The sequence below is a fragment of the Monopterus albus genome, unplaced genomic scaffold, assembly GCF_001952655.1.
Source record: "Monopterus albus unplaced genomic scaffold, M_albus_1.0 scaffold71.1, whole genome shotgun sequence".
NCBI lineage: Eukaryota > Metazoa > Chordata > Actinopteri > Synbranchiformes > Synbranchidae > Monopterus > Monopterus albus.
In genome coordinates this window covers 64,274-89,034 of record NW_018127951.1, presented here as the reverse complement: position 1 = coordinate 89,034, position 24,761 = coordinate 64,274, and the positions used below count along the sequence as shown (strand labels likewise).

The 24,761-nt window shown below is 41.7% G+C and overlaps 2 protein-coding genes across 13 annotated transcripts in view; one reads left to right on the top strand and one right to left on the bottom strand.

Annotated features, from left to right (window-relative positions):
* ryr1b (ryanodine receptor 1b (skeletal)) overlaps positions 1–9,979 on the bottom strand; it is a 69,047-nt gene extending 59,068 nt beyond the window's left edge. For 5 of the 11 annotated variants that reach the window (XM_020605655.1, XM_020605662.1, XM_020605663.1 and 2 more), the window contains exons 1-3: positions 9,850–9,979; positions 9,604–9,712; positions 7,789–7,862 (exon numbers count right to left, since the gene is read on the bottom strand). In XM_020605655.1, the coding sequence (XP_020461311.1) occupies positions 7,789–7,836 (48 nt within the window). In that variant the 5' untranslated portion in view covers positions 7,837–7,862; positions 9,604–9,712; positions 9,850–9,979. Of the gene's footprint in view, positions 1–7,788; positions 7,942–9,603; positions 9,713–9,849 lie in introns of those variants that run through there. The other 6 variants (XM_020605659.1, XM_020605657.1, XM_020605661.1 and 3 more) reach the window with 2 other exon arrangements.
* Positions 9,980–11,286: 1,307 nt separating this feature from the next.
* On the top strand, positions 11,287–24,749 carry rasgrp4 (RAS guanyl releasing protein 4). Of its 2 annotated transcripts, XM_020605653.1 has the most exons (17): positions 11,287–11,726; positions 16,305–16,477; positions 17,862–17,973; positions 18,169–18,231; positions 18,343–18,474; positions 18,615–18,756; positions 19,648–19,821; positions 19,977–20,093; positions 20,692–20,967; positions 21,065–21,145; positions 21,422–21,526; positions 21,656–21,765; positions 21,918–22,068; positions 22,162–22,198; positions 22,870–23,001; positions 23,117–23,313; positions 23,891–24,749. In XM_020605653.1, exons 1-17 carry the CDS (start codon positions 11,710–11,712, stop codon positions 23,999–24,001), a joined length of 2,130 nt encoding a protein of 709 aa, XP_020461309.1. In that variant the 5' UTR covers positions 11,287–11,709; the 3' UTR covers positions 24,002–24,749. The 2 variants fall into 2 exon arrangements, with proteins under 2 accessions (XP_020461309.1, XP_020461310.1); XM_020605654.1 differs by lacking the exons at positions 11,287–11,726; positions 16,305–16,477; positions 17,862–17,973 and having other exon boundaries at positions 18,002–18,231; positions 18,347–18,474.
* Positions 24,750–24,761: the final 12 nt, after the last annotated feature.

Sequence of the window (24,761 nt, the reverse complement as noted above, 5' to 3'; positions counted from 1 at the left end):
TGGATCTAGGTCAAAGTAGGCCCTTGTGGAGCAAAGCAACCTGATCTGGGCGGTGGAAGTTGGTGGTTTTGGAAGTCTGCCCTCAAGAAGAGGTTGCAAGATGCTCCAAGGCAATGTCTCAGGTCAAACAGGGCCAGCAGATGAGATGGGAGATGAATGCAAGCAGGATCAGTTTTCTGCTCAGAGTAACCTGTGATGTCCTTCCCTCACCTAAGAAGCTCAACCAGTGGGTAGGTTCCAGCCAAGATAGCCAGTGCCACCTTGAGGCCAGACATGCTACTTTGGTCTAGCTCACTGCAAATTTCATAGAACTGACAATGCCTTGGGAGGACAGTGTTGATGAGGCAAATGAGAGAAAGAGACATTATGTTGACTTGGCAGCAGATGCAGAACAGAAGGCTGGAAAGCAATGGTCCAACCAGTGGAAGTTGGCTGCCAAGGCTTTACAGCAACATCAACAACTAGATTCTTGAAAGAACCCGGAATTTGTGGTTAAGCCCTGCATAAAACCTTGAAAGAAACATCAGAGGCTGCAGAATGCTCTAGTCAGGTAAGATCCTGGATGGGCTTCAAGGACAGCGGGACACAAATCCAAAATCTGGGTCTGATCAGCCTATAGTGGGCCTGCCTCGGGGTTTATTGTGATTAAAAGGCTGAAACACCTGATGACACTGAGGTGCATCGCCTGTAAACCACTGTAATGCCACTGTAATGCCACCCAGTGCATTACTGTTGTCCTTCCCAGCTACATACATGAGAGAGTCAGAATATTAGGAACACCTCTGAGTATAATGTAGTCCAGCACAACACCATCTTTAACTATGACCTTAATAATAAACATATAATTGAATTAATACATTTATGACAATTTCACCAAAAACTGAAACATTTTGAGCTTCATAAACACCGATGTTAAGACGGAAGTGTTGCATTGAACTGCATAAAGGTGTACCCTATTGAAGTGGCCCGTGAGTGTCTGTCTAATGTGATACAGATAACTGGGCCTTGGAATACAAAGTTCTAGGTGGCTTGGGAGAAAACAGTTATTGTGCTACGCTGAATCCTTACTGATAAATCTCTGAGCTGCACAGAAGAGAGCAGTGTCAGGAACATTTAGAGCTGTGTATTTTTCACATTCTGTCTACTGCCGTGCAGACACATTCTACAATATTCCTTTCGATCTACTCTTCCTGCCAATATTTTCTCTCTGTATTCTTATTATTTCATTGCCGTCCTCTTTTCTCTCTATTCTTCCATCACCTTCTCCACTCTGCTCTGGGCTTTCCCCTTCCTCTGCTCTCCTATTTTAGGTAACTGCACCTGTCACTATCACATTCCCTCCTCCTGCTGACCAGCAGATACTTAAGAGGTTTCACTTGAAGAAAGAGCCAACAGACACTCTCTTGCTCACAGAGAAGGCACTGAGCACAGGAAAATAAGATGATAATTTCTACCTCAGATGATCAAAAGGCAAAAGACCTAAACAAAATTTCATTTCTCTATTTCACTGTATGGATAACTAGAGGTATCAGGTACTAATGAAGGTCGAACGGACCAGAACGTTGTAAATTAATAAATATTACAGCCATAGTGAAAAGTAAAATCAACAAAGTTATTAAAGTAGGATCATAAAGAAAAAGAACAATATGTGCTAAACAGCCTGCGTCTATATATTATGACTTTTTCTCACAGCTATGCTACTGGGTGCTCTGGGCTCCAGCGGTGATATCACACAAATCAGACTATAAGTAACACTTTTTCACACAGGTTTTCATTAACACAGTGTTTGACTGCCAGCACAACTGCTTTCCTTCCCCTCCAGCTCAGTGTAACTACCAGAAATCAAACATTAAACAGCATCTACCTACTGAAAGATGATGAGTCTGCCTGAGAGCAGCAATTCCAAGGAAAGCACCTTGATAAAAAAAAAAAAAACATTTCAGTTGGGCTAAAAACAAAATAAAGAGTAAATTTCTTCCTCACCAGTAGGCCTGTATGGTGTATAATCCAAAAATGTAACATAGGGGTGAATTAAGGCAGAGAGATTTATTGTGGCAGACAAGTAACATCCCAGATTCTAAATGGCCCAAATGCAAGAAACACCTCCAGTCTATCCAAGAACCTGTGGGCAGTTAGAAGGTGTTTAACCTAAATATTAAATGTCCTGCAAATAACCTTGAACCTCTCTTGAAGATCACAGAGCACAAAAGTTCATCCTCACATTTCAACCTTCACTCAAACATATTTAGACTGTGTTCTTACAGCTCCTAAACTAATATTCTCAGATTTCTGCAGAAAGCTTTTGCAGCATAGTCCAAGTGTCTGAAGCCAAACCAACTGTGATCCAAATCTACTTCATCATCCCCAACATTTTCTTGTGCAACACACTCTGGCTGCACACACAATCTGGACAATTTGGGCATCTTGGAACAAATCATTGAAATGATTAAATAAACACTGGGCATCTTGAGGCGTTTCGCTGTAAAACACTTTGCTGTAGTAGCTTAATTGGCTTTCAAGGACCACACCAGTGGTTTTTCATGTTTGCAGTCTACTTCACTTCACTATCAACCACTTTGCACACAATGTTACTGTGTTTGCAGGTATCACCCTGACTACTTCTCTAATCTCTTATAGTCGCAGCCTGTTATCAGAAGTGCAAGGATTCACATCGTGGCCCTGTTCCCAACCACCTTTCACATGGAGTGTAGTCACAACTCTTAAACATCTGCCATGGGACATGGTTACACAAGCAACTAAAACACAGTACTAAATCATAAATCACATACATTTGTACCGTACTTTTCTATAACAACAGTCTGCTTTATGATTTTCAAACCACTGCTTATAGATGAATGAAAACCAGCACTGCACTGCCTGAAACTGACAACTGCATACAAAAATCTATTATACAAAAATCACTATTGCCAACAATATGTATTTGAATATCATCAGCTAAAATGACAAGTACTCATTATTTAGTATGCTTACTATATGATTATTTATTAGCTAAGGAGCATATACTGTACAGTGCTTGCATGTACACAATGCCATGGTCTATTTTGGTGGTTTTACACATATACTGTACAGTGCTTGCATGTACACACTGCCATGGTCCTTTTTGGTTGTTTTACACGGTATGTTTATTTGTGTGTAGCCTGGTAGTTAGAGACAAGTGGAACAGGCTCACTGTATGAGTTTGGTTCCAATACTAACTTTAATGGGGGTTTGACTGTCTCATTTTCATTTATAGTATTACACAATGTCTAAAATCCAGTTCACTTGAATGTCTTTGGTCCAAATGAGTGGCAACTGGAACACAGGAAGTCTACATGCAGTAGAGCCCTTTATCATTTTGAAGGTAAGATGACAGATCTAATCATTCAGCCTGTATACACACACACACACACACACACACACACATGCAGCAGTTTGCCAAACAGTTGTGTCACTTTGTTTCTGTCTCGTGCCTGACAGAGCAGACCTGACCACCTGTTTAATGTGTAAACTGCTGTGACTGAAGCAGGTGGATTAGCAGGTGCAGTGGGTTATATACAGTATATAAATATATGTGTGCGTGTTTGTATGTGTTATTGTTGTCCTGCTGTTGATGTGTTCATCTCCTAGTATCAGCACTTCTAAAGCCCTGCTATGCTCACACCCCCCACACCTCCCTCACCCCTACTCATCATCTGCCACAGTCCCAAAAACCTGCTGCTGCTGTAGCTCACTGAAGTGCACAGTGTATGTTTGGGTGTGCAACCAAATAAAATATGCATTACAGTCTTGGGCTTCCTAGATCAGTGACATCGCAAGTGCAGAAGTAGCAGAAGTCAGTGTGCCACTTGGATCTCACCGACGGGGTAATAAACTGGGAAAGAGAAAGTAGTAGAAAGTAGACAGTGATAAAAATGAGGTTAACGTATTTATGGTTTGAGTTGGACACCCCATAGGGGCAGTGATGTAGGAGCTGATGTTTGTATGCCCCAGACCTGGATAGTGTTGTCTCTGTTTTGTATTTTATTGCCTCTGGTTGAAGGCAGGTCAGAGTTTGACAGCATCTAATCTAACTCCAGTTTTGAATTTGTTTATCAGGTTACATTCCTTTCGAATACTTTATTAAACCTATTTAAGTTTAACTTTCGCCAAATGTAAGTAATTGATAAATAAATAAGAAAAAACACTGTAGTGGAAATGGACTTACACTAAGATGTCTTTTGTGAGGATAAGCACAAAATATCTCAGCTGAGAGGTCAGAGGTCTGAACCCTCACATAGAGTGATCAGTCTGAACAAAAAGAAACAGTTACACTTCCATCCCTCCATCCTATATAAACTATGCTGCAGATATCACGGTCTCCTCTAATCCCTTCCAGTCTCGTAATGTAAGGACTCACTCTGCCCTCTTGTTCCCAGGCGTATTTCACGGTGCCTAACATACATACATCTGTCATAAAACCTTCACAATTCACAATTGACTTTCACAGCAATAAACAAGATCTCTGTTCACTTGACACACACACAAACGTAGACTCACACACACACTATGTCTCCCAAAAGATGTGGGCAAGTAGGACACTCCTCTGGTTTCTCCCTCCAGAGTGTGCGCACTTATAGTGGCACACTATAAAAAGAAACTGCTTATATACACTAGAAGTCAAAATCCCCTGAACTCACTGTGATTAACACTACAACTACGGCATCATGAAACAGTGACACAGCTCTTACCATCACCAGCAGAGAAATGGCACCGTTGTATAAGCTCTGGTTTACCTGATGTAGGCTCTCGTGTGTTTATAACACAGTGACACATTTCATAGGCTTTTTTTAAAATAAACGAAACACTGTGGGCTATTGCAAATGTGGGGAAAAATACTACGTTCAGCAGAGAGCATGCACTTTGTTTGAGTGGAGAAAGAATTTATGTAACAGGCCACTGTACAGCAGGTGTAACGGCTAAGCCCCACTAGTGAGTGTAGACTGTACAACTACTCAAGCCACACTGTAATCACTGAGTGTTGTATGAGTCACAGGCCCGGGTCTTATTGGAATAACACAATAAAAGCCCAGAATAGAGCAGGAGAAGTGTGTGGCCCTTTTGTGATGTGAAAACAATCTCTGGAGAGATGCCCGAATTGCAAAACATTTTGCTGCATTCCCTGTTAGTCACGCTTAGCAGGACTCAGGATTTAAAGAATCTACTCTCCTCTTCCTTTCTTCTTTTACTATTAAACACACCCACATGAGGAAACAACTCTATATGCAGTAGCACTGTGCTGCCAAAATCTCACCCGCACAGCTTTTCTTCTTATTTGGTTGATTCCCAAGAAGAGTAACAGAGAAAAGAATAAAAGTGAAGGGATAGGCAGGGTTACACTATTTTCAGCTCCTTCCTCAAACAGACAAGAGGTTTCTCAGTTTGCAAGAACACCTACATGCTTCACTAAGTAAGAGGGCAGCCCAAAAAAGGTAGTTTAGTGTTGGTGTTTCATGCATGTGCCATCGTCACACAGCTATTAATGCTAGTTAGCACCCAGCCCACAGGCTGTGACCCTCCATGACGGGCTATGTAACTGTAAAATGACAATATCAGAAAACTATATGACTACAGTCGGCTGCCACAGCTGGTCCAGGTGAGTTAAGGGCTCCTCCGTGCTATCATCACACCTCCTGCTTCCAAAAGAAGCCAGGGAAAACCCCTGGCAAAGAGAAACTGACTTGCACAATTAAAACAGTGATAATACAAACCATTTGGTGGATGCTTTAATCCAAAAAGCCTTACAACACTATGAGCGCTTACATTTTTAGTCCTGCATCCCCAGTGGAGATTGAACCCTTGACCCCAACAGTGTGTCAAAGATAAACCCATTGAAGTTCACATAGTTCTCCTTTTGAAGTGCAAACAGTTTCATCCTAACCAAGCCTCTTGAAACAAAGGACAGACCCCCTGATGGCATTCAAAGTGTTTAGCCTCCGTGTCTTACAACTCATTAGCAAGTTTCAGAAGATAAGAAAGAAGCATTATAGTTCTGTATATGTTTATAGTTCTGTAATAGAACCAGCAGCTGTGTTGCTCTGCAATGCCGTCTTGTGGTTTTTATGAGCTGACTCTGGAGACCTGACAGGAATCACATTCTGTACTATTCTTCGCTGAGCTTTATTGTTATGTTATAGCAACACAAATGACATTTTGTCTAAATCATAGACTATATATTAAAGATTGACGGCAGGTCACTACTCCCTGCCACTCTGCAAAAGTAAAACCTTTAGTTGCCCAATCTGTATTTGTTCTACACAAGCATGAAATGTGGCTACTTCCTGAGTGGGGAAGGTTTGGGCAAGATGATTGGGTGAGGTGATATGACACAGCCATAAATTGCTTTTTTGCACATGTGTAATAAATATGGCAGGCAGTATCATAATGATAAAGCCAAAATATCATAAATAGAGGACCTTGCATCTTGCTTTTGTGATGCATTTAGCAAACAAAGGTGGGGCTGTGGTACCAGAACACCAATCAAAACTGTCTAATTATCCCAAATACCTCCATTTTTATATCATCAAATAACTTATTAAAATGAAGTTATCAGAAAAGGGACCATTTGTACACAGGTTGGTGTGGCAATATCTACCTAAAGTGACAGAAAACACTTTGGGGAAGAATGTATTAGATTTATACTTTGCAACATGCAGGGGTCAGGGTTTATGGTCTATACTGCAACTGGCCACCAGGGGGCAATCAACTTGTGTTGGCTTCACTTTTGGGAGCTGTCATGTCTTCCATCTTCATATACAGTCTATGGTCTGAATCTGTGATTTAAAGTGAATTTTCATTAAAAATCAACACTAAGTTATAAAATGTTTTATAAGGATGAACATTCCATTAATATACTATTATTGATTTCATACCTATAACTGAATCTGGTCTGTACGGATTTAGACTGTGTTGGCCTACAGTGAAGCACAGGCTTTTGCAGTGTTCATTTTCAGACTATTCCCCCACTGCTTTTGAGACTCAGTGAAGTGGATGTCTGAACTGTGACGGAGTGTTGGCTTCTCCGAGGAAGACATGCAGCCTTTGGCCAGCTGTCCCTTGCAGCTCTGGGTAGCTTGTTGCTCTGCCTCCTCACCCCACACTGACAGGCTCTACTTTCCTCAGATATAAATAGGTAACGATGCTAACAGATGCACCAGCCCCTGTCTATCTATCTGTGCTCACACACACACATGCACACATACACTGTTTCACCTATTCTTAAGCCCAGAACATTCTGGAAGTAATACAGGAGAGATTAAGCAAAAGAACGAGCAGTGCATTCTGAAAAGATCAAAATATGATTGAATAATGTAGGTTAACAACCTGAGATTTCTGCACTCACAAGAGATTAATGAAATCAATTACCAAGTTTAAAGAGAGCACCTAATAAGCAGGTCATGGCACATTCAGGGCGCCACAGAAATAGTCAACTATATACAGAAGTGGGCCTCGGCTCTGAGAGCTGCAACTATAGATGTGACTTAAATATCTATTGCCAGGAAGTGATAAAGTGAAGAAACTAGGAGACCGGGGCACAGATGGACAGTTCAAGTTGATGCTGGGAGAGTCTGTTTTAGGTCAAGCGCTGAGTGTTAATTAACCTCTTCTCCTAAGTAAAAATAATCTCATTTTCTTTTTTGCTCTTCTGTTAACAACTCCCCATCTCCTTGTCTCGTCCCAAACCTCAGACAGTCTTATCGAGCAGCCAGCGCAGGCTAAAACCTCCCAAAAAAAAAAATAAGTAGGACTCACCGTTCGCAGGAACTGAATCTCCTCCTCTCCCTCTCCCCCTTCTGCCATCCTTCACCGAGGGTTATTCACAGCTCCTTAGGAGAAAAGATAAAATCCTTCTGTTTTCACTCTTCAGGATTTGGATTTTTTATCTCCTTCACTGTGTCCCTCCCTTTCTCCCTCCTTCCTTTCTTGTTGCTGTACCCCTCTCTCTCTCTCTCTCTCAGTGTCTCTCGCTGTCAGTGTTAGTGTGTGTGGGTGTGCTGGAGGACAGCATGAGTCCTGTGGCTCTCACTGCGTTGTAAGAGAGAGTGACAGGGGGTAAGACTCTCCCCAGCTCATCTCTCCTCTTGCCTTGCATCCCCCAGCCAGATGAGGGAGGGGTGGCAGTATGGGTGAAAGAGGGGCAGGCACCTTGTTACACATTTATGCCACTACCATCCCACTGTGCCGCCATGTTTGTAGAAGTGGGCCACTCCTTCACCCTGGCTGCCCTTCTCCCACATACTTCCCTCCCCTCCTTCCACATGTCTGAGGCTATAAAAGGAACAGGGTGAGGATTAGCTTTTAGGGAACAGATGACACACACCTTAAATGAGCTACTCTAGCTAATTTCTTTTCAACCTAGAGGGTCTAATGAGGTTCAAAACAAACTGACATCATAAACCACTCCTAGCCACTCTTTGCCCTTCCCATACCGTTGTTTCCTAGCGACAACATAAACTATGGATGCCTGGTTGTGACAAATGATGCAAAATGCACCCTCCAGTTCAAAGCGACTATAGTGGAACACTGGTTACCACTAATGTGACACAAAGCACTAACGTTAGCCAAAATGCTCAAATTACTCCCAAATTAAAATGATATTAACTCAGTACAATGGTAAAATCATGCTAGGACACTGTTACCAAAAGAAGAACGTCACATCTGCTTTTAACCCTCTCCATATCAAAAAGCCAAATTGATGTTAACCCTGGTTTTTGCTCTTTCTTTGTCCCGCTTTCTCTGTGCAAAAGACACCGCCTCTTCACTCTGGCAGCCACCGGTTCAGACTTTTAGCTGCTGAGAGCTCCTCCATGGTTGTTTGAAATGACTACCCCCGATTCAAAAAAAGCTTCTTCTAACCTTGGCTAGGTGGCAGGCGGGGCTAATTTACAGACTGTACTTTAACAACACAGGGTAGAGAAGCTGGAATAACAGCAGAAAGGCTGTAGGCAGCAGAGGGTCATGGAGGGGGAGTACAGCTGAGAGACACCACATCCTGTCCCACTGTCACTGCGTTTATCAGATAATCTGGAAAATCTGTAATTTGTAAGAATTTCCTACTTGTCTGTGTTGTATAAAACTCAAATTGGGTACTGGACAGTTGGTCAGACATGACAAGCAATCTGAAGGTGTTACCTTGGGCAGACAAAATTATGATGGGCACCTTTAATAGCATTTTTAGAGACAAATAACTATTTAAATAATACTAATCTTGCAGCCATTATGTAATACAATTTAACTAAAAACTGAAAGGTTTCCATCCAGCTTCCCTGTCAGTTTCGTTACAGTGTGACTAAGATTCTCTTAAGTCTTCTTTAGCTCTGAAAAAATATACCTTGACAAGAAATGGCCAATATGTTATGAATAAACAATGTAACAAAATATTTTTGTAGACTGCAAGGCCAGAAATGCTATCTTCTCAGAGTACCATGAGTGCCAATGGCACACCCCTCATGGTCATGTCAGGCAGCAGGGATGCACCAGACAGAAGAGATGACCCTAAAAAAAAGCGCATCACATAGAAACGGTGTAACCCGTATTCACACAGCATGGACATACACGCATCCTTACCTCCTCGGTCTCCATCTAGCATCCTTCAGCATGCTCTCTGCAGCAGCACCTGGGAGCGGATGAAGATGTGTTGGGACGCTGCTCGCCGGGATACAACTCCGCTCCCCGGCTAAAACGAAGGGGAGGAGGAGGAGGAGGAGGTGACGATATGAAACGAAACATAACTAACATGCATTCTGGGAGTATGAGTCCTGTTTTTTTATTATTATTATTATTTATTTTTGCCATCTCATTAATCCGCCTTACATGTAGTGTCGGAGCGGTACCTGAAGGTGGCGACATTGTACCGAGAAATACAACAAGGATGCCGTCTTCTACTGTGACTCCAGGGTGATAGAGAATTAGCAATATCTCTACAGCTCTAATAGTAGAACAACGTCTAGGCTGTGGTCTAAAGCAGTTTACTGTACTGGCCCTTTGAGTGGAAGCCTAGTTAAGACAAAATATAGCAAATGATATTCCCGAAAGACTGTAACGTAAAGCTAACGTTACGCCAGTTACATTACTTTGCTGACAAGAGCTAAAAAGTTAACAGACAAAAGTTAATGAACATAAGAAAATAAATATGAGCTCCGTGAGTTACCCTTCTTCTCATTTTTCGTTACCTTTAATGACACTTCCGTTTTTACAGGATTATAAAAGTAAAAGCCATATAATACTCTAAATGTTTATACATGAGAGTCCTCTAGACTCACAGTCGCAGTGCAATAGTAAAAATCCTTATGGTGTTGAATGATTTTAAAAAAAGAGGTCATTGGCTTTTTTAGAGCATGTGTCAAATGGTCTTGAGTTTACTATCTGAGTTGATTGTAACTTCCTGTTTTAAAAATATATTGCTTAAGATTACAGTAAGATTACCCAATTCACTGACATTTCCCTGTTCCCTGTTTAAGTTCTTCAGTGTTATCCTTTCTAATGTCAATTCAAATGCAATTTAGGTTATTTGGACTTGGCATGCAATGGATGCAGGAGCCTTGCATGCTCTGTGCATCTTTCCCAGCTTCTGAATGCTTTATCACCACCTGTCTCTGCCAGCCAGTCAGCTTCCTGCAGCAAAATAGCCACCTCTGCACACTTGGGGACATTAATGTCCTCTGTTTGGTCGCCTCTTCCTCTTGGTGTGTTAAAACAAGGATGCCTTTGAGTCTCCCTGTCCAGCTGCACAGCCACTTTCACAAGCACAAACACTACCTCCCTGTGTATTCACTTGCTACCCTGAGAAATAACAGAGGGAATTTAAAACAAGAAGAAAAAGAAGAAATCAGGATGATAGACACAATTTGGGGGACCCTGGATACCGTGGATGAAAAAATCTAGTAGGGAGGCGTGAGTCACTTTTGAACAACGTTATCACACATCTAATGATTTATTTTCAGGCACTGATTGTTTTCCCAAGTTCAGGAGACACCCCAAAAGACTTTATCAAAAAGTGACGTTTAGGTGTGGCCTATTTTAGTGTGAGTGCGTATGTGCTGATCTAAAAATGAACCACAGATGTTGCTTCCTGGAATACAGTGATGGTGCTCAGATGACTACTTATCATTTTCACTCTCCAATTCTACCCCTCCTCTATTGGTAATACAGTTATGTTCACTACTCTCTCTCTCACTCTCTCTGTCTCTCTCGCTTTCTCTCCCCTCCCCCTTGTGCACGCACAAGCACAAAAACTGATGAGTTCCCCTATCTGTCAAAGCCAGTTCCTCCATATAAGACGCTGACTTGTTTATGTTGAAGGGTATGATCCTGCACTCTACTCTGAAGCTTGTGTGAGAATTTTTCTCTTAACATGTCTGCTTTGTTGCTAATTTGATCATATCTTCAGATAGCAGAGAGCGAGGCTGGTTGACTGATACACAGGGGGGTTTGATGAGCAGAGTTTAGGCGTGGAGTTTAGACTAGTTGATGACTGGTAGGTGGGTAGCCCTCACCCCCAGTTGTTCTCCGTCCTGTGCCCGCTCTTGGTGTCCTGATCACAGAAACACATAGAGGACACAGAGGAGGAGGAGGAGGAGAAGGAGGGTCAACCATGGAGCTGTAGGGACACGCTCAGATGCCCGTGTGGATCACCATTGGAGGAGGAGTGCCGCTGAGGAGAAGAGCTCTGCAATGAACAAAGCCAAGAGGTAATTTAAAGGAAAAAAAGAGGGTGAATTAAGACTGAGAGTCTGGCGCACCCAGACCCAGTTGCAGCTCAGTTTCTTGTGAAGTGTGAGTTTACGTATGTGTCAGCAGCAAGTGCTTTGTGTGCAGCAGAGAAGTATGAACTTTGAGGTTATAACTGAGATGCATTGTGGTTTGTTGCAAAGGCTTTTGACAAGTTGAAGAGAAATGAGGACATTTAGTTTTTATTTTCCGCTTGGTGTGTGTGTTTTCTGCATTTTACTACTGCTCACCTTTCCACAGAAGTGTCTTGTGCTTTTCTGTTTGCTCCATACTGCTGTATGTGTGACCACAGTGCTTATCAGATTGCCTGGAATGAAAGAGTTATGCATTGAATGTTAAGGTAGTCAGATGTAGGTTATGCATTAGCTACCGTAGTTTAAGGTGGACTGATGGAATGGCCACATTACTGAGCTTTCTGAGATTACTTAATAGTAGCAGTTAGAACACATAAGGCCAACATTAAGTTTTGGTAATATACACAAATGATTGACTATACAAGCACTCATACACACACACATAGCCAAATTCATATATTAAAATGAAACATGAAATACAATTTTAATTATTAAGGGAAATAGGTTGAAATAAGTTGAAGGGTTTAGGTTTAGGTTATGGTAAGAGGTGTGTGTGTGTGTGTGTGTGTGTGTGTGTGCATGTGAGTGAGTTTGCAATGAAACTGAAGGTATGTGTAGTAGAACAGGTGTGATTTCTGGCTAAGTGATTCATGGCTGCAGTGCCAAACAGTCCTTCTGCCTTGCCAGAGGTTTTTGGATGTTTGCTGGATGTTTTCTGATGGTAACTACAATGACCAGTGCAGTGGCTTCATGTTGGCCCAAATCATCATTGCAGTAGCTGCATCCCCTTGATGCAGAGAAAGCAAGAACACAGGTTGTGAGAGGGGACAGCGAGAGAAAAAGAGCAGCTCACAAACAAGGCCTGGCTTCAATTAATCAATTAAGGAAAGAAAGAGAGGAATTTGCATATCCCCCCATGAGTGTGAGAGCGAGACACGGGGGGGTGGGGGGATCTGCAGCCAGGATTCCTGACACAGATGGAAAAGGGACTGAAAGAGAGATTTCCAAAGAAAAGAAGGAGAAGCGGTTTCCTAAATGGCTTGTGTAGAGCAAGGATGAAGGAAGAGGAAGAAAGTGGATGATGGAAGAGTTTGGGAGGAAAAGGAGGGTCTTCCAAAAACAAAATATTTCAACCCAAGTTCATTAATATTAAAGAGAGAGAGAGACTACTCAGGGATTTTTTCCTCATTGTCATGCATATAAGGATTTCCTTTTTCACTGTTAGGTTCCAGCAGTCATAGGTTTCAGTGGGTGTGCTGTTACATATAGACGGGTAATTATTTTGTTGTGTATCTGACTTTTAGAAAAAGGTGAATGCAAATGTCCAAACAATGTCCATTTGTGTTCAGATTTGCATTGGAGCCCACTTCACAAAGACCCTATTTACCAACAGCACTTCAGCAGGCCAGGCTCATTATGCAGTACAATTATAATTGACTGCTGTACTGTGTGTTACTGTACCTGCTCAGCACTCTGGGGGGAATTCCCGACAAACATCATGACATCAATAACATTTCCCTCTCAGCACTTCTGTTTGTAATAGCGATGAGGGCTCCTCAGACTGCTAGATTCATTCTGAGTCAGCGAGAAAGATGACAAGTTGTAAAGGGCACAGAGATAAAAAAAAAAAACATCAATTAGAAGTTGGGAAGTTAATTGGCCGACATTTTTTATTTTATTCATTAGAATATTTGTTGTTTTGTCATCATTGTAAAACAGGAAATACTATGGGTTTCAGACTGCTGGTCATACAAAACAACACAAATAAGACTTCACCTTGAGCCCTGGGAATAAATGATAGCAGTTTATTGATGGTTTTTACCAAAAAAGAATGAATGTTTTACTAAATAATGACAGTAATCACAATTTGAAGCTGTTAATTCGTATATTAAGTCATATAAATGTGAATTTGAAGCAGCTTTCTGTGGCACAGTGGTCTAGGGGCTAACAAATCTCCTACCAGAGCTGGAAATTGTGGGAAGAGAACATCTGTTGCTTATACTTAAGTTCCCTCCTGAACAACCAAAAAAGGGTTTATTTGCAAGAAGCTAGAAATCAGCTAAATGTCAGATAAAAGTTTTAAGAAACACAGGAAACAATTTTTGCTTTCAGGTTGATGCAAATGTCTTTTTGACATTGTTTAATGATTTCTGAAACTGAAGATGTAAGAGTAAGACTGAGATTGAAAGTCTTCACTGGACAAGTGTAATACAGTAGGTGATATACAGATAAAATGAACCCAGGCACCTTGATTGACTTCTCCCACTAAGACTTTCATGTGTTGTGGGGCTTTCATAGACTTAATATAAAATAGTTCACAGTGGTACATGCTGTTCTGTTTAGTGTTAGTATTTTGAGTTCAGTAGCCATCCAGTGTAATGAAGCGAGAACAAGGAGGAGGAGAGGTAGGGTTTTGTTGCCTGACAGGTTTCCAACCCAGCCACCTGGAGCTGGACTGCAAGGATGCAAGGAGACATGGGGTTGCTGCTGACACCCCCCATCAGGTTTCCTGATGGCTGAGGGAGAAATGTGTGGAGTGAAAACTGTGACGGTTGGATAGAAAAGCACATAGAGGCAGGCGAGCAGCTTGTGGTATAAATAGCTGAGTGAATGTCACCCTGTACACCTGTATGAAAATGTGCATCCATGAGTGTCTTTTAATTTGTTGTACATAAAAGCAAGGCTAATGCTTCTGTACGACTGCAGTGTGGATGAATGTGTATGTTAAGTTATGCATTATGTGAATGTGAGTGGGCTGTGAAAATGAGCCACATACACAAATACAGTTAAAGAGAAGGGGGTGTAGTTCTGGTCAGGGAACTTGTCACAAGTTCTCTGAACTTGCTGTGTTTCCTGGTAAGGTTATCACATTAGCTGCAGTAGACTGACACAGTTTTGTGGTGTTACGTGGTGCACACTAACTGTACAGATGGTCTGAAACAGTCAAGCAAAATGCTGAAGGTGTTATCACTTTTTTAAAAGACGGCAACACACACATGCGATGATCAGGTTTCATTTCAAACAGCAGAACTGTGAATCAAACCATTTCCCCCATTTTGTAATACTGAAGCAAATATCAGTTTTTATGTAAAATGTATAAAAACAGTAAATTATTGTGAAATCCAGTTACATTACTGAACTGAGCCCCTGATCTGAAGAGGAAGCATTAATCATATCATGAAACAAAGAAGTCTCATTTTAAGAGTATTTAAAAAGTCCTTAAAGAATAATTTAGTGTTAACACTCCAGAAAATAAGCATTGCTTCTTGACCTACACTGGTTGAAAGTTTTTTTGCACTTGACATTGCTCAACATCAATCCAGCTTCAGTGTAGGGAGTGGGGTCTATACGCTGTGTCCAACCGTAAGCAATTTATAAAGTCCAGGTTCACTGAGAGTCAATGGAAACACAATTAGCATCAACACTGTCATACATCAGTGGTCCCCAGCCTTGTGGACTTAATGGTGATCCCTAAAACAATGTCCAGTTCTCATAGGTTGCATACTTAGTCGTGACTTTCCTTATCAGAGAGATTTTTAATAGAACTTACATTAAGTACATCATACTGGTCTTTCCGTTTGCATTTCTCAGCATCCTCAAAAACATTTGCATTGGGTAACACCACTGTAAACAGCATTCATACATTTCTTATGTATTTTCTTGTAAAACAGAAAATGCTGGCTATCTGCCACAAGCTGTGCTGTGTTTTGTAAATACATATCAGGCGCTAAAAAGAACTGGTTTTCTGAGGAACCTGTGGGTGACTAATGCTGTTACATGTACAATGTATTGTAGTACTGAAGTCATACAAATGTGATGTAATATTGTATTTTTTCAGCCTTCCTTTCCAATTTTCAGGAGATACTGTAGCTGCTGTTTAAAAGCATTAGGAAATGATCAATTACTGGCAGGTTAGACCAGAACTTTTGTAGCTCTATCAAAATGGCCACATGTAATTTAACCTTCATAAAACACAGCTGCATTGGTTGGGTTTTAAACTCAGGCTAGGAGTTAAAATAGTAATTAGAACTGTAATAACCTTTAGGACTAAATGTATAATAGATGTGCATCAAAACTCCTTCTCCAAAACACAGACCAAGTAGAAATGTGTTACACCCGTCCACAGCAGGGCCAATTCTTAATTCTCTTGCTCTTAAGGTGGTCTACAGAATGTCAGAACAAACTCCCACCCCCACACTAATCCAAATCTGTGATCTATTTGCCAAGTAATTAAGATTTTCTAGATAATTCTACCGTTATCTGTCTGCCCGGTGGTCTCAGGTAGGTGAATGCAGAATGCTGTGCAGGGGGTTGCAGGTTTTCTGCCTGTTCGTGATCACTCAGACTGCTGCAGCGCTGTAGCGCAGCTTATCAGATGTGGGTAGCTGCATTTCCTCAGATGCTGTCCTGCACTACCTCACTGCTCTATTTATTTTTCTCTGTCTCTGCCCCCCACCTCACCAGGAAGCCCAGCGAGAGCCCTGCTGTGCTGAAGAGCAGGAAGCTGGTCCAGCGGAGGAGAAATACATGCCCCAGTCCTCAGGACATCAGCCGGGCCCTGCAGAGCCCCAGCTCTGCTCCCAGTGCCAGTGCTGCCAGCCTAGATGAGCTCATACAGCGCTGCCTGAACTGCTTTGGTCAGTCCAATGTCTCTACATGTATATGTTTGCATGTGTTCTCAAAGTTTGTCATGTGTCGTTAGGTCTTTATCACAACCAGGTTATATAAATGAGGGAGAGTGCAAGGGGAATCCAGGGTGAGAGAGACAGACAGAGAGGGAGGGAGTGATGGAGACAAAGGGTAGCCTCATACAAACCAGCTTTGTTCTGTTGGGTTGCAGAAGCCAACTAGCTATTCTCATGCACTGATAAACTATACCAATCTTTCTCCTCTGTGGCTCTCTTTCTGTAATCTCACTGTCCTCACTGGGTAGCTCCCCAAAACTACAAAAGCCATGCCCAGATATCCATAGTGGAAGCTGTTGTACAGATGGTTTGTAATGTGTCCAGCAGCATCACCACAGTAATGGTGAATGGCATTTGAAAAACTCAGCAGCAACATGCAGAAACAATGTCCTGGGTGATCTGATTTTTTCTAGGAAACTCTTTTAATCAAAGATTTGTAGCCAGGACAAGAGACGCTGCTGTTAAATTGTGTTATATGAAACCCACGGCTGAGCAAAGGAAATAAACATTTAACCCCAAAATACGTGAGCTTTCAGATAGCACTAGTAAGAAGTGGAATTTGTTTGTTTGCTAGTTGGTTTATGGGGTGGTGGTTTAGTTTTAACTTTAAAGTACGTTAAATGTAAAAGTATTACCAATAAGGAATTTATATAAAAACCTAACAGACAATATCAACTTAAAAAGCAACTTGTGTGATTTATAATAATATGCATTATAGTGAATAGTTGCAACTACAAAGTGAAACCCGTGATTCCTTGTGAGAGCACATGCATGAATATGTTTCAATAAATAGAGAGATAATCACTGCAGGCAAATATCGTACATGCTTTTCTGTAAAAGCTCCACTGCTTCTTGGTTTGATTTGGCAGATTAGTTAAAGGTGACAATAAGCAGGTGAAACTCACATGCCAGTACTTTTGAACTTTGGCCCATTTTACCTGCAACCCTTAAATAAACCAGTGAGAGACACAAGTTGCATTCTTTATGTCCTGTCTGCTTATTTAAACTCAACACTGCAGTTGGCTGCAGTGAAAGGCAGGAAAACGCCTGGTTGTCTTTTGTTCACAAGGTTGCACAGACAGACAGTCACTCTCAGGGGAAATTTAAAATCTCCAGTGCACCTCAGCTGCATGTTTCCAGAATGTGACAGACAAATAAAGCCACCAGAGGAAACGAAAAATGAAGCTCTAGAAGCCACTGAAGTAGAACTAACTGACTGACTGAAATGGACTGCTTGACCAGAGACATGGTGCAGCCCACAGTTTTGTTGTTGTTGTTGTTGTTTCTAACCATATTGATCCTCATATGAAATGTGCTGCTGTGTTTTTTGTTGCAGATTCAGAGGGGAAACTCTGCAGCCCAAGGGGGTCCCAGCTGGTCCATATGACCCTGATGATGCACAGCTGGGTTGTGCCATCTCAGACATTTGCCCAGAAACTTCTCACCCTATATCCTCCATTGTCACTCAGTGCATCGCTCTGGTCCCACCAGTGCACTGCTTCTAATCATTTATCAAATCAGGAGACAGGCATGGCTTTGTTCTGCGCTGCTGGTTGTTAAAGCAGATTTAAAGCGATTATACATGTTGTTAGGTGTAACCTTGTGCCATGTCTGCACACTAGATCCTTGACTCTTTCTCTCACTTATAAGGATTGTCCGCTGGACAAGAGAGGACTGAAGTGGACACAGATCTGCCACCTTGTCAGGTGAGTAAGGACACCAGTTACATGAACATGTTATATGACCGTGTGACAGAGCTGGTTATTCTGCTCTATTTGTGGGTAGTAAACATATTTTCTGTCCTGCTTGGTGGCAAGGCAGTGGATCAGCCAGTTCCCGGCGGTGTTCGAGGCAGACCCCCTCCTCGAGCAAACCATGGGGGACCTGTGGGCACTGGTACGGTCAGACAGAGAGGACACGCAATCGCAGCTCAACGACACTTCTTGCTTGTGAGCCATGTTTTGCTTTGATTCACCAGCATGCCTTGAAGAAACTGTAGTTTGCTTATTTTAACCACAACTCAAACACGTTTTTCTCTAAATAGAAAAACTGTCTATTTTTGTCCTGTTGCTTGGCTTTCTTGTCCTAGAAGCCCTCATGGGAACATATCCCAGGCACCCTCATCCTCTGTGAAGAAGAGGAAGGTGTCATTGATCTTCGACCACATGGAGTCAGATGAAATGGCTGAACATCTCAGCTATCTGGAATTTAAGAACTTCTGTAATGTCTCAGTAAGTTCAGTGAACAACTTTCCAACACTCACTGTTCTTACTTTGCTTTTCGAAGCCTCATCACGCTGCTGCTCCCAAAACAAACACAATGGGTGAAAGTATAAACCATAAATATTCAATACCACACTTAACTGACATGATACTGAAAGACATGAAACTGTATTTATAGCCAAAACATCACCTGACAGCAAAGCAGAAACATTTAAGATAAAGTAAACTGTAAATGGAGGCACTTTATATGTCTTATGGTTGATGCAGCTGTGGATTCAATGAAATGTCAGACTGTGAGAGTTTTGAGGAGACCTCACTAGTGTCAGCAGTGCTCTGACAGAGAGGTTATGGCTCACATCTTCCACTGACTTAAGACTTTTTATCTTTGGTATCAGTAATAAGCCATTTGCATTATGAGAATATAAGGAATGCCTTTGGTTGGTGTATAATATCTCCTGCAGCTTTGTGTTTTTAGTATGTTCAAGCATTTCATCAGAAAGATCTAATGATACCACTTACCAAAGACAAGAGCAACAGGACAGCCGTACCAAAATCCATTTACCTATTAATACCTATATGTCCAGACACCCTTTATAGAGCCAGTGTTATTAGAAAGTGTTAATATGTCTTTGCTTTGAGAAGTCGGGTAAGGTGTTCCTTCCAGATGTAGGAGAATTGCTTTTGCCTTCAGCAGAAAAACAGTTTGAAGTAGATGATATGATCTGCTCACAGTCAACAGCAGCTAGTACAGCTACAGTATCTGGATGGTGAAACCGATAAAAGTGGTTGGGTTAAATTATTTTTCAGTCTTTCTTTTACACTTGAGTAAAAACACGGTTAAACTCAGCCACCTGTGGGCCAAGCTGTTTGCTGCCTGACCACTGCGTTCTGCTTGGCCAGTTTCTGGACTACCGCAGCTACGTGGTGCGAGGCTCGGTGAGGGACAACCCTGCACTGGAGCGGTCGGTCATGATGTGCAATGGAGTCTCCCAGTGGGTCCAGCTGATGATCCTCAGCAAACACACAGCGCAGCAGAGAGCGCAGGTCTTCACCAAGTTCATTCATGTGGCTCAGGTAAACTGGCTGAAGGATCAAACATCGCATACCTGACTGAGAAGCTCGGATGCATTTTAGTTTGACTGCCAAGAGCTGAACTTCTTGGGTTCTGTTTCTGTTGCTATGTGCTGTTTCGTATCCCTTTGTTATTCACTCTGCTATTTCCTCTGTAGAAACTTCGTGCTCTGCAAAACTTTAACACTCTAATGGCTGTAACTGGAGGCCTCTGTCACAGCTCAATCTCCCGCCTCAAAGACACCTCTAACCTGCTCCCTCCTGATATTACTAAGGTATTTTAAGTATTGCACATAACCATGAGACAGTCTGTTGATGACTAACTCACCACAAACCTATCACAATTAAACTTTTCTTTCTTGAGTAAATCTCCTTGCTGAAGTTTATCGTGTTATATGAGAGGATCGATGTGTTTGGGTATAGCAGCAAGTAGGAGATTTATTTGATATACGTGACATTTTACATTTTACTTTAACTAAAATAACATTATCCACAGAAATAATTTAACATGAAGTTTAATGTAAGGCCAATACATTTTCTCTATAAACAGAATGGCAGACATGTACAGCAACTGTATGTCCTCAAACCCATGAGCTTTTTTAGTAAAATTTTTAATTAACTTTTTTTTTTGTAAAATTTTAACATAGCACAAATGATCCAGAGTCAGTATTCATAGGCTTAATGAACAAAGACTTCATTATATTGCATACTAGCCTGAAAATATATTTATGTGTTAACAGAATTGTATAAAGAATATTTTTTTAGCAAATGTTCTCATTTGCATTTTATCTTGTTAATTGTTACACTAAAATCTAAATAACTAATTACAGTCACTTGACAGGCCCAGTTATTTCTGTCTCCATCCACTTTCAGGCTCTGAGTGAGATGACAGAGCTGCTTTCCTCACGCAGCAACTACAGCAACTACCGGCGTCTTTACAACGACTGCAGCGGCTTCAAGGTGCCAATCCTGGGTGTGCACCTGAAGGATCTGATCTCACTGAACGAAGCCCTGCCAGATTACATAGATGAGGACAAGATCAACCTGAGCAAGCTGCAGCATCTGTACAGCAACATCAACGACCTGCTGGCCATTCACAGCTGCACACCCCCCTTTGAGGCCAACAAAGACCTTCTGCATCTGCTCACGGTACAAGATAGAAATGAGGATGAGAATTTCTGAGAATTCAGATAAAAAGATTTCACAAAGAGCATCTGAAATTGTGTTTTTTTTGTTAATGCTTCAGCTCTCTCTAGATTTGTACTACACTGAGGATGAAATATATGACCTTTCATACACCAAGGAGCCCAAGAACCCCAAGATCCAGGTCAGTAGAGCCACATATTCTATTGAGAACTGTCCACCACTATCAGGCTCACACGTATTTAAACCTCTTTTCACAATAGGGGAGACATTTTTGTACTTTCTGTGGGTGTAACACTTTCAAAACAAAAGCACACAGTGCTGAAATACATCAAAGTCAGCCACATCAAAGTGCTGTACGTTAGCGAAGCGTATTATGTGGTGGGTGTGCTCTTTTTTTCTTATTGTTTCTCACATACACAGTCCTTCGTGTCTCATCACTGCATCTGTTGGTCAACAGCCTGTAGCTCCAGTTAAACCGCCAGTAGTTGCAGAGTGGGGCTCAGGGGTGACCCCCAGGCTCGACCCCGGTACCATATCAAAACATGTCAAACAAATGGTGGATGTGAGTATGTGACACTGCAGCAACCTCCTGTCTTTCACTTCCTTATTACTTGGCAGGCTAAAGCAGAACTAATCAACTGCTGCTTGACAAGTGTAACTGAACATCTGATTTCTCTCTTGCCCCCTGCAGTCCATAATGAAGAACTACGACCAGAGCCAGGATGGCTACATTTCACTGGAGGACTTTGAGAAAATAGCAGCCAACTTCCCCTTCTCCTTCTGCACTCATGAAACTGACAGGTGAGGAAGCTGCAACACGCACAAAGGCCTCTCACCATCACGTGGCTGCAAAATAGAGAAACCATGAAACAACATGAGTTATGAATGGATTTAAAAAAAACTCAACTCATTTACACACTTTTGTGTTGCACTATGGAACATTTTGTACTCAGGGAGGGACAAATAAGCCGTGAGGAAATCACCTCTTACTTCATGAGGGGAATGTCTGTATGTGCCAAGCTGGGCTACAACTTCAATGACGCACATAACTTCCATGAAACTACGTACAAACGGCCGACGTTCTGTGACACATGTGGGGGCTTTGTGAGTATCCATTGTTTATGTTTATGGTTTTATATAAATGCTCATGCTCAGTCAGACTGTAATATGTAATGTATCATGTCTGCCCTCTTGTAGCTGTGGGGAGTCATCAAACAGGGCTATCACTGTAAAGGTAAGAACATAAAGACACAAATGAACCTCTAAGATCAAAATCTACATGATTTCAACATTCATCCAAGAGTCTTCAGCTTCATCAGAGCAGGGTTTTGTCCAATATGAGGCTAAATAAGTTAAAGGGTCAGTTCAACCATCCATCCATTATCTATACTGCTTATTCCTGAATAGCGCTGCTGGAGTCAATCCCAGCTGACATTGGGCGAGAGGCTGGGTCCACCCTGGACAGGTCACTTAGGGACAGACAACCACACATACCCATACTCACTCCTACAGGCAATTTGGTGTCACCAGTTAACCTAAGCTACATGTCTTTGGACTGTGGGAGGAAGCCGGTGTACCCGGAGAGAACCCACGTAGGCACAGGGAGAACATGCAGACTCCACACAGAAAAGCCCCAGGTCAGCCTTGGCTCAAACCTGGAACCTTCTTGCTGTGAGGCGACAGCGCTAACCACCATGCTGCTGTGCCACCCAGTTCAGGCAATTACAAAAAATATTTTTTACTCCATCTTGCCATGTAGATACTTTGGGTCCAGGTTTTGAAATATGTGTTTCTAAGAGTTCTGCAGCCAGGAGTAAATAAGGAATATGGTTTGCAATTTGAGTGAACAGATCCTTTAAGCACTAGGGTTTCCATCAAAGTGTCAACATTTTTTCTGTTTTTCAGACTGTGGGGTAAACTGCCACAGACACTGTAGGGATCTGGTGGGAAAGGAGTGCTTGAAGAAACACAAAAACACAACTGGTTCCTGCCCGTGCACCCCCGCCCCCGACTCAAAAACCAAGGGCAACTGCTGGAGTATGTCCTTTCTCCATCATCTACAGTTTAAAACAAAAACAAAAACAAAAACAAAAAAACCTCCTCCCTAAATGAGCTTGAACCCAGTACATAGATATCTTATGTTCTCTGTCAGGTTCAGAGGAGGAGACCTTTGTTTTCCCCCAAGCTAGTGAGCCAGAACACAACAAGGGCACTGTTTGGAGAAATAACAGTGATTCGACGCTGTCAGACCGCTCCACTCAGACGGATCCTGGAGTATGGACACCTGAGAAAAAGGACAAGAGGGGCAACAACCACAACTCTCACGTACATGAGTCTCCAGATAGAAAGGTGAGACGGGGTGGTAGTCTATACAGAACGGTCACACAGGTGAACAGGATTGCTTGATCTTTCCTGGCCTTTTGTATGATTTTTACACCACAGTCAAACATCAGTATATCAGTCTACATCAGGGTGACTGGTCAGAAAAGCCACATGGTTTACAGCAGTGCTTCACTTCAGTTAAACAATTTCAGTAGCTTACAGGAGCTAATAAATGATGAATCTGGCTGCTTAAAGTGTAAATGTGCTTTAAAAAGCCTCTCCTTAATGTAGATTTCAGACACATAGTACAATCGGTTGTTTAAGCTCGGCTGGTACACTCAGATTTACTAAGCACCAGAGAGCTTCACAGTTTAAGGGCAGAGAACTGAGAGTCCATAGTTTGGAGTTATTACGTACATTGGAGGTGAATGGAATTTTGTTTTGGCGGACTGAATAATTCGAGACATATTTGACAAATTCAAAACTAACATCTCTCTCCAAATGAAAACCTTTACATACTTTTCCTGCAATTATTGTCTTTTCATTTAGCTTTTCAGTTAAATATTTAAGTACAGTTATCTCTATGGTAAATTTTATTTTCCAGGTCAACATGCTGCCTCAGAGAGCCCGAGGTTGCTCCATGCCCGTCTCCTATTTGCAGGGGAAGATGGAGGTGCTGCATCTCTACAAGGACAAGAGCAGAGAGCCAGACTGAGCTGAGCGCTCCATCTCACACATGAGCAAAATATCCAGACATCACCACATCTCTGACAAAGCAGTGTCTGACTGGTGTTGAACTGATGAGATTCACTGGCCATTCACTTCAGAATACCAGCAATGATAAATGGACCTCATTGTGTTTTAAGTATGTTTTGACATATTTGTAATTATAATTTTTTGATAATGTTATTGTTTATTAGTTTGTTTAGGCTTCACACATGCCTTCGTTCTCTGGTGCTAAAATTCGACACCTCAAAGCATATGGTCATTTATGCCCTCCAACATAGAAATATAATAGTTTCCTAATCAAATATAAATACAGGGAAGGAAATTAACACTAACGTGAACAAAATTCTAGCTACTTTTAACTTTGGTAGCTATAATGTTTGACAGCTCTGCTCATTTGGAAAGCGAGTTAAAAACTGTTATTTCCATTTGTTTGGTATTGAGTTTGCTGATATAATGTGTTTATATCACTGATTAAATCTGCCCTGTTTATGGCAGATACTTTTGCAAGTCACTGAAGCCCTTTCTTGACTGGTAATATTGGATTTATTTGATTTTTGCATGTGATGAACAACTTTGACTACCTTGGCCTTATGCGTTACATTTCAAGGAAATATTCAAAATTACTATTGCTGTTACAAACGCTACATTTACACATTGTGACAGAAGACTTTGCTCATATTAGTTGGTAAATAGTGAAAGTTGTAATCAGTCAGCAAAACCTATTTCCTGCCCTGACATTTTCAGCT